Source organism: Zingiber officinale, chromosome 1A (genome assembly GCF_018446385.1).
Source record: "Zingiber officinale cultivar Zhangliang chromosome 1A, Zo_v1.1, whole genome shotgun sequence".
Lineage (NCBI taxonomy): Eukaryota > Viridiplantae > Streptophyta > Magnoliopsida > Zingiberales > Zingiberaceae > Zingiber > Zingiber officinale.
In genome coordinates this window covers 94,421,924-94,432,088 of record NC_055987.1, presented here as the reverse complement: position 1 = coordinate 94,432,088, position 10,165 = coordinate 94,421,924, and the positions used below count along the sequence as shown (strand labels likewise).

At 37.2% G+C, this 10,165-nt stretch overlaps 1 protein-coding gene across 1 annotated transcript; it reads right to left on the bottom strand.

Annotated features, from left to right (window-relative positions):
• Positions 1–7,067: 7,067 nt before the first annotated feature.
• On the bottom strand, positions 7,068–9,374 carry LOC122027068 (transcription factor bHLH112-like). The gene is made up of 8 exons (XM_042585895.1): positions 9,355–9,374; positions 8,851–9,105; positions 8,338–8,758; positions 8,118–8,231; positions 7,926–7,991; positions 7,757–7,816; positions 7,608–7,664; positions 7,068–7,484 (listed from the first exon to the last, which is right to left on the bottom strand). Exons 2-8 carry the CDS (start codon positions 9,078–9,080, stop codon positions 7,314–7,316), a joined length of 1,119 nt encoding a protein of 372 aa, XP_042441829.1. The 5' UTR covers positions 9,081–9,105; positions 9,355–9,374; the 3' UTR covers positions 7,068–7,313.
• Between the last annotated feature and the right edge of the window lie 791 nt (positions 9,375–10,165).

The following is a 10,165-nucleotide window of genomic DNA, read 5'->3' as shown; positions in this document are numbered from 1 at the left end:
TAGAGTTGACCTAGAGAAAGTGACCAAGGCTTCTAAGAAGCCTAGAAAGGTCATTAGGAAGATATCTAGGGAAGTTATCCCTAGTGAATACCTAGAGCATCCAAGGAGCATCAATAGGTTTTGGATTTCGAGGAGTATATTCTCTACACCCTAGATGGGTTTAGAAAGTGTCAACTCAAAATGGGAAGGGTGATTAACCTAACTTTGATAAAGTTGACACTTGGAGGCATTTTCTATTGGACCCCGTGGTAGTTTTGATGTGATCAACCAAGTTAGTTAGGTCCTGCTGTGTTTGATCCCTGTGTCTAAGTGTGCAGGAGCTTAGGAGCACAGGAAGTCGAGCGGAAGACGCAGCTAGCAAGAAGGACGGCACGGGAAGGGAGCCGACGGGCTCGGTGCGTCCGAAGGACGAGAGAGCTGCGGAAGAGTACGCCGGTGGGTGTGAAGAGCGTGTGCGGCGTTCGAGGGACGTTAAGCGGGGATGGAAGGCTGCTCGAGGAGAAGGTCGGGAATTGGGTTCGGGTGAGCCCTATTCCGGTTGGCCGCAATCACCCAAAAGAATGGAGCGTCGGAAGTTGAAGAAATCAACCTGAAATTGAAGCTGCCAGCTTGGAGGCGCCTCCAGCAAGCTTAGAGGCGCCTCCAGCAGGCTTGGAGGCGCCTTCAACCTTGTTGAAGGCGCCTTCAACAGGTCAAAGTGACTGTTTCAAGCCGTGGATAAAGTTTTATCCACTCACCTCTTGGAGGCGCCTTGGACCCCTATTGGAGGCGTCTTGGACCTTCGAGATCATATTTCCAAAGGCTATTTAAAGCCCTCTGGAGCTAGGAATTCAGAAGAACTTCTACATTCAACTCTGTAATCATTTCCTAGCAGTAGTTCTGAGCCATTAGAGTGTAAAAGGCTTCTCCGCCTTCAGCAAAGGAGAATTTTCTTATTGCGCTTTTCACTGCCCTGGATTAACAACCCTCTTGGTTGTAACCAGGTTAAAACTCTGTTTCTGTTTTTATTTTCTGCCTTTATTATTTTACTACTGCATTTGTTCTGAGTTGAAATCCAAGGAGGGTAGTTTTATTTCTTGTTTACAGCAATTCACCCCCCTCTTGCCGTCCTGCGCTGCACCTACATTTTCAAAGTTTTTGTTAACCTTTGAAAATGAAAAGGATAAATCGATTACTCTTTGAAAGAGTAAAATATGCCAAAATTTGAGGAATTGGACTTAATTTTAATTGACACAAATAGAAAATGGCAAAATAAATGCCAAGTTGGATGTTGGTATTTTCTTGAGAAAATGAGGGTAATTTAGGATCAATTTTAATTTAGCTAAGGAATTAATGATACTTAGATAGATTATCTAGGTATATTTTACTTATGCTAATTATCATGATTGTTTGCTCATTATATGTCATGACATCATATGTTGCATTCATGTTTATTATGAAAAATAAACAAAAATATTATATCATGGCATACATACATCATGTAGCATTAGTATATTTTCTTTTGAAAATTATTTCTTTTTGATGTATGTCATAACTCATCATGCATCATTTTAGTTTTCTTGTAATTAAGGGCAATGACATTTACTAAAAGGTGACATCCTAGGTGGATATTCATAATTCTTAAAATACCTAGATAGATATGCATGATCCCTAATTTAGGACAAAACTAAAATCTACATCTCACAAAGACTATAAGATGGGTTGTGGTTGTGTTAGTGCACATTAGATACAAGTGAGATGTTAGGATGATGAACAAGACTAAAGATGTTGATTTAGTGCATCTATTTGAATTTTGATTTCATCAAAACACATAGTTATGTGTACTCCAATCATTGGGAAAGCTAATGTACACGCCATGTGCATTAAGCCCAAAGAATATGGTTGAAAATTAGTTTTGAAAATCATTTTAAATATACTTTGGAAAACCTTGGTGAAGGTTATCTTTTGATAGCAATCATCATTGAAAAGTTAGACACAAACTAGAATAAAACATTGAAGTTTTCAAGAGTTTTGAAGTTTATGTCATTTTTTGAAAATAAAATGTATTTTCTTATAAAACTTTTTTTTTCATGATAATATATACCCTAAATAATGTATACAAGAGTTTTCATGATTTTTAAAATTTTGTAAAAATTTTGGGGCATTTTTGAATTTCGCTGAAATTCACTTTCAAGAAATCAGAGCTTCAATCGATCACCCAATCGATTAGAGTGTCTCAATCGATCGGACGATCAATTGAGATAGGGTTTTCTCGCGAGCTAAGGGTCACAGAATCGATCAACCAATCGATTAACTCATGCCTAGATCGATCGAGCAATCAATTCAGAGGCATTTTCCACAAACAGAAGATCGCGGAATCGATCAGGTGATCAATTGAGCAAGCGGCAATCGATTGAGTCTCAACCAAATCGATTGAAAAGACTAATTTTAGCTGGGAAAGCCTGATTTCAGCACTTTAAGTCACTTTTAGTCCCTTTAACTACTTCTAACCCCTTGGAATATATTTATATACATTTAAGGGTAGTTTTCATAATAAAAACAAGGAGAAATGGTTAAGGAAGACTATATTGAAATTTAAGGGGAGTTACTCTTTAAGGACATGAAAATTGATTTTTTTCAAACACCATGGAAGGTGGTTTAACCTTCTTTAGAGTAAATGCTCAAGGTTGAGCATTGAAAAATAATGGAGAGTGAATATCTTCATTGTTAAGTTGTGAATACTTAAGGATGAGCATTATGAAGTGGATTAATGCTCAAGGGTGAGCATTGGCTACAATGAAAGGTATGAGACCTTCATTGTTGGAATGATGAATGCTCTAGGATGAGCATTGTGGAGAGGTTTAATGCTCAAGGGTGAGCATTAGATTCAATGAAGGGTATGGGGCCTTCATTGTGGTGTTGTGACCAACATGGTAGGTTGTGAACAACGTTGAGTAACTCTTTAGGGGGGAAATTTTGGATGTGTGTCAATAGGGGGAGAATGTATGGTTTAAGTTAGGCCTTCACTGCCCCTCTAGAAAAGTTTGGGGAAAACTGTATGGTCTAAATTATGCCTTCATTATTCAAATGGGGAGTTTGCTCTCTAGGAAAGGGAGAGAATGAAGGAAACTCTCATTCATACATTGGCATGAAGAAAAAGTTGAGGCTATGGGATTAACCTAACTTAAAGATATTGTCAAACATCAAAAAGAGGAAGATTATTGGTGCAATATCCCTTGAGTCAAGTTGACCAGGCTAACTAAGTTTGAGTTGGCTCAAGGTTGAGTTTTGATGTTTGACAATATATGGAGATTACAGGAGCAATCGTCCGATTGAGAAGATTATTGGAGCAATTCTCCTCTGGTCAAGGTTTGACCAGTCTGATGTAAAGAAGAGTCAAGTAGGTCAAAGGGTTGACCGAATACTTGATTAGAAAAGTCCTAACTGGAGGTTAGGCAAGAGAAAGTTCTGGTGAGTGAAGCCAGGCAGTTGAAAATCCTAGTGAGTGAAGCTGGGTGAATGTCCTGGTGAGTAAAGCCAGACAATAGAAAAGTCCTGGTGAATGAAACCAGACAGATGGAAAGACCTGGTGAGTGAAGCTAGGCACGTGAAAATTCTGGTGGGTCAAAGTTGACTGGACACCTGGTGTTGGGAAGTCCAAGTAAGTCAAAGAAGTGACTAGATACTTGACACAAGGAAATCCAGATGGGTCAAAGGTGACCCGACATCTGGTAGAAGGAAGTCCAAGTGGGTCATGGAGGACCGGACATTTGGCACGAGACGGTAAGTCCAAGTGGGTCAAGGATGATCGGACACTTAGCACGGGGAGAAAAGTCCAAGATGGTCAAAGGGTTGACCGGACACTTGGTTAAGAAATCCCGACAGGTCAAGGTTGACCGGATGCTAGACATGAGGAGTTCCAACAAATCACGATTGACCGGATATTGGAATTGAGGGCCCTTGAGCTTGAGTTAAGCAAATCAAGGGTGGTCAATTGATCAGCCGATCGATTGAACTGAAACCCAATCGATCAGCCTATCGATTGGGAGAGTGCTACGGTAAATAGCAGTCGAATCAATCAGCCGATCGATTGGGAGCTTATATCGCGCACACAGAAGCCTTCCCAATCGATCAACTGATCAATTGGGCACCACCAATCGCTCGATCGATTGGCAACTAGAAATCATGTGCGACGTGATGGAGGCTGAATCGATCGGGCGATCGATTCAAACCTTCTCCAGCAGAACACAGAAGCGCTCTGAATCAATAGATCGATCGATTCAAACCTTCTCCAGCAGAACACAGAAGCGCTCTGAATCAATAGATCGATCGATTCAAGTCTCCCCAATCGATTGGTCAATCGATTGGGATGTGATCGTTGTGAAGGAAGCGTTGAGTTTAAAGTCGTCTTCCTCGCAGCGACTCCGACTTCTTGCTTTCTACTTCTTGCGATCATTTCTCATAGGTTCACGCCAGTTCTTGAAGCTTTTTGGAGCAAAGTATTGCTGCACTTCTAAGGTCAAGAGGCGTTCCATACAAGAAGAAGAAGCAAATCTAGGATTTCATGTTGTAAATCATGTAAGAGACTATTTGTATTTTGCTTTTATTTTCTTCTTGTTGTATTGAGAGGTTGTACAAGGCTTCTCCGCCTTCAGTAGTTATCGAGAATGAGTCATTTTATAGTGGATGAGTAAGTGAGGGACGGATCATTGGATTAATTACCTCTTTTTGAGGTGAATACCAAGTAAATCCCTTGTATTAGCGTTGTGAGAGTTGCTTGAGTGTTTTTCGTTGCAACAACATCATCCAAGCAAGCAACCGAAGCACGACGAGATATTCACCCCCCCCCCCCCCCTCCCCCTCTAACATTAATCGACCATAACAATTAAGATATGTTTGATGTAAACCACTTTGATAGTCTACATGTCAAAATGCAAAGGTGTCCCCTCGGATGGGTCTAGTGGCTAGCACATGAGGTGTTGCCACAATGAGGTATGGGGTTCGAATCTCGGCAAAGCCAAGGTAAATACCTCCCTTATGTGCTAGTCACTATTCCAAAGGCTAGTAGCCGCCCGTGATTTATCTCCTCCGTGTTGATCTTGGGACGGGTTAGCGGGAGCGCTGAGGACGAGCGTATTCGCTTTTTGCCATAATATCAAAATGCAAAGGCAATAACAAACTAGAAACATACATATGCTCTTTATATGTATTTTAACTTAGTCAAAATAACAATATTTAGAACTTTAAAAATTTTAGAAAAAAATATCATTCAAATCAAACAAATATTTTAGATATATATAAAAAAAATTAGATGAGAGAAATTTGTTAGAGAAGTCCCATCAATGTTGGTAATGGAATTTCTAATGGGTCATGAAAGGTTAGATGTTAAGTACGTGAGAAAAGTTCTAACAGGTACAAAGGCAGATGAGGAAAATTTTAATAGGTCAAGAAAGACTATATGTTAGACACTAAGTCCTGATAAATTAAGAAAGACTATATGTTAGGCAAGTAAGAGAAGTCCTGATATGTTAAGGAGGACTACTTATTAGATAAGTGAGGGAAGTCTTAACAGTTTAAAAAGAACTGAATGTTAGACAAGTTAGAGAAGTTCTAACAAATGAAGGACTGAATATTAGGTAGATTATAAAAACTTGAGATTAGATAGGTGAAAGTCATAGGATGACTAACATTGGGCAATGGACTAAGTCCTAAAGAACAGTTTCTAAGCATTGGAAGTCTTGATATAGGTTAAGACTAATTCAATATTAGACAGGATAAATCATGATAAGTTAAGGTCAACTCATACTAGACAGACGAGAAAATCTTAGAGACAATTAGCTGAAAATAGGATGTCAATCAACTAATAGGATTAGCATTTGACTGGTAACTACTTAGCAGTTGACTGATAATAGCAACAACATTCGATGATAAGATCTGAGAATAGTGAATCAATCGGATAATAAGAATTAACAGTCAACTAGTAAGAGTTGATAGTTGATTGATGACTTAATCAACAAATAATGTTCATTATCAAAGGGATTAGATCATGATAATATATATAGGACAGTCAACTAATATAATAGTTGATCGATTACATAGTTGGCCGAAGAATTAGTCCATATCCAAGTGAAGTGGATGACATGTCAAATTAGAGTCAACTAATAAAACATAATAGTTGACTAATAAGGCAAATTCTAGAAAACAATAAGTACTTAAAGGAGCAAGAGTTGAAGATCTCTATAAGATTCACGATACATTTTAGGGTCATTATGAGTAGCTACAATAATAACAAAATCGCAAGTGGTTTCTTTGTCTCTGAAAGATATTTGAAGAGAAAAAAAAGATAACAATGATTTTGAAAGTGATCCAACAAAAGATCATAGGGCATACAGTAAGAACTGAAAGTTTTGAATTATAAAAAAAAATTATTTATTTTGGTGTACTTGTATCTTTATTTCTTTCCATGCACTATTTACTAACACATCCTAGAGATGAGCATGAATGAAAGTACAAAAATAATGAGCAACTATTCATCTATCTCCTTCTGTAGCCACATGTTATATGATCTAACAAACAAACAAAAATCAAACTCAAAATAGTCGTCTAGAAACTAATAGTTTTAAGAGTGTCTTTTGTGGTTTAAATAGAAGAATTAATGGATGTAATCAAATTCAAAGGACAAGATGAGATGAGATATTAGGATCAAAATGACAATTTGCTTGAAATGGTTATTGACAAATTGAGCAAGATGAACAAACTATACTTGAGTTGTATAATTGACTAAATCAAGCATATCGGCTACTGATCAAATAAAATAAGGTAAATCAAATTAAATTAGATGGACTGAAAATGGATTAGATAGAGAAAAATAGGTAGTTCCAAGTGCTAAGCAAACTGCGTGTACTAAGTTGTAGACAAAATCATATGGATACATACAAAGGATCAAACGGTTATACATATAAAAATAATTAAAAAGAAAAGGACATTAAGGCTTTAAAGCAATTGCCACTTGGGATCGACCAAATTACATACAATTTTTCCCATCCTCCTTTCTTCATAGAACATAAATCTCATGGAATCCTACATTCTAATCCAATCCCCAATCTTTGCTTTCTCTTTTTACTCACGAAAAGTCTTCTTTCCTTTCAATTATTTCCATCTTTTTTATTCAAAAGTTCTAACAAATATATACACATCAATTAACATCCCTTTTCTTCCTAATTAACAATCTACCCTCTCCTAACCTCTTTCCCTGAAAATTACTACTCTGAAACACTTATCTTATAGAAGTAACATAAATAAATTAATCAGCAAGCACTTGTACTCCTTGATCTTTATCTGAAGGTTGCTCCAAGTAATGCAGGATGCCAGAAGTCCGGCGACGCCGTCTCACTCACCACCGGGAATGTGCTTGCGATGGGGACCAAACAAAGTCCCCGACTCCGAAGATCTACTACTCGTTTCCCTTCATCGCCCTTCCTCGAGTTGTACATGTCACTAATCATCTGCATTCAAGAATTGATGAACTAGCTAGCTAGGTGCATGCCTAGTAATCTTTTGCCTAATGAAGTAAAATGATTGAGCATTGAGATCATAATTAATTAATACAGTTAATGACGATCTAGCACCTTTTTTTGTTGCGTGGAATGGCTATTACTACTCTTCAAATAGGGACTGCTCAAAACCTGAAATTTAGATTTCATATGATCAAATACTGAATATATATACATATATATATATAAAATAAAAATGCAAGAATTAATGCACCTACACTGACTTGATCATGCAAGAATTTGATGTATTCAAAGGCTTCTTGAAGAACTGAGGCAGTGTCAGTCTGATTAAATAAAAGAAACAAGAGAGGGTCGGAAAGTTAACGAGCGATATATTTAATGGAAAAAGATTATTGATCACATAACAGAATTAAGAAATTAAGAATTAAGAACCTTTCCAAAAGGCGAAACTAGCTGCTGGAGAGCAGTTATTCTGTCTCCTAGCTTCTCTTTCCGCACCTGCAAATTAAATCATCATATACGAGGTCAAGAATCATGCATGCAAATTAAATGCAATTCGTTCGTTAATGGCGGTGAATAATCTCACAAATATAAAGAAAATTTAGATGAGTTTCTTAATTCTACCTTAAAAGTCGGAAGAGGTGAAGGTGTTCCTATTCTGGGCTTTTTCACTGCAGGTTTGCTTTCAGTTTTCTGGGTCGATGAAGAACAAGATTCTCGATCACCTCCTGAATTAATCTAATTTGTGTTTTCACTTAATCAGATACATAAACTAATTCTTTCATTTATACTTAAAAACACACACATAAAAAATCGATCTCCATACATATATCTATATATATACCGTAGCTGTTGGATTCCTCAAAATTGCTTTAGGTTCCATGATGAATGAGGCATTCCAAAAGGGAGAAGTAGTGGTGGTGGTGTTTCTGCCGAACTGCAACTGGTTGTTAAAGCTCGATTCATGTTGCTTTTGAGCCATAAGAGTAGTGGACTTTAGCAGCTGGGAAAGGCTATTCCATGATGATGGAACATGCATTAATGGTACTGGAGGCAGCTGAATTGCTACTTGATCATCATCAGGAGTGTCAAAAGCGCAGTACTGTGGCTGTGCCTTAATCCTTTCCATTGATCCAAACTCATTGCAGATTCGATGCTGCTCGAACGGAAAAATATCGCGAACCGCAGTCGAAGCATGGTGGTCTTCCATCTGGAGCATGGCTCCATGAACTAGGCCGCCGTTCTCACCTGACCTCCAGCCATTCCTGTGCATGAGTTATGTAGGTTTAGGTTTTGTTTGGCTTCAAACAAGCTAGCAACAAAAACAAAAGGGGCGGATGAGCTAATTAAAACATACAAAAGGAAAGGCTGATCATGAGCAGTCCAGTTGAAGGTTGAGAATTGAGGGCGATGGAAGAATTGTTGGAGCTTTATTGCATCATAAGCTTCCTCCCGAGGGACGATCGAGATATCGCAGGCCGGTGGAGGCGCAGAAATAGATTCTTTGTAAGACAAGGAAGATGAAGCATCAGTACTGCTGTACCACCAGCTGCTCTCTCCTGCACTTCTACATAACTCTTCTGCCATGATATTCTCTCTATGACTGATCGAGCTTTGTTTTTATGTACATGTATGTATATATAGTTAGGGTTTAGAAAACAATTAGAGTTAATTACACATCAAGTTTTGTTATTTGACTTGAATTAGCTGATAGAAGATGAAGGAAAATTGCTCTCTTAATTTTTTTTGTGCATTAAAGTAAAGTATTTATATTACTTGGGCACAAAGGAACATGCATGATGCAGTAGTGTCTTTTGCTTAAATCAATTGCAAGTAGATTAGATTGAGCTATAGTACTTACCTGAGCTTGCTTGCTTGCTTTATCAAAACAAGAAAGAGAAAAGGGAGAGAAAAAAGAGAGGAGAAATCAATGATGATAAATACATGGCTACTAGCTAAGAATAAGGGGAGAGAGAGAGAACTTTTTCTCTCTTTTTGCTTTTCTTACATATGCCTTTTGATAAAAATTTGTACTGTGATCAAAGTTAGCAAACAGTGGACAATGTATTTATCTCGCTACTCCAATATTATAGTTAGGGTAGGGTGATCTAACTAGAGTTTGTAAAATAAATTTTTTTAATGAAACTTCATAATTGCAATGTGGAGGAAGTTCTTAATTTAATTTTCAAATAGAACTTCTAAGTTGAAAGGAGCCTTGGTACCAGCCCCGGTCCTTCGACTCAGGAGGTCCGGGACGAAAAAAATAAAATGAGATCTAAAATAAATTTTTAATAATATACAATTCATTTACAACGATTTCTTCTAATATTTCTATTTACAAAATCGTCTATAATATTAGCAGTTTCAAGATTTTTCAAAATGTCTTTCTCAGTACATAAAATTGTCAATCCATTTAATTTTTCTTGCGTCATTGACGATCTCATATATGTTTTCAATAATTTTAATTTAAAAAAACTCCTTTCAGCCGATGCTACCGTAACAGGCATAGTCAACAAGATTCTATAAATAATTGCAATATTTGAATAACAATTTATACTTTGAACAAATTCAAGAATATTAATTGTAAACATTACTACATTTGGTAAAGTCATTTGTAATATTTTTTTATTCTGAAATCATCTAACTTAATATCTGATGAATTGTTATGAGTT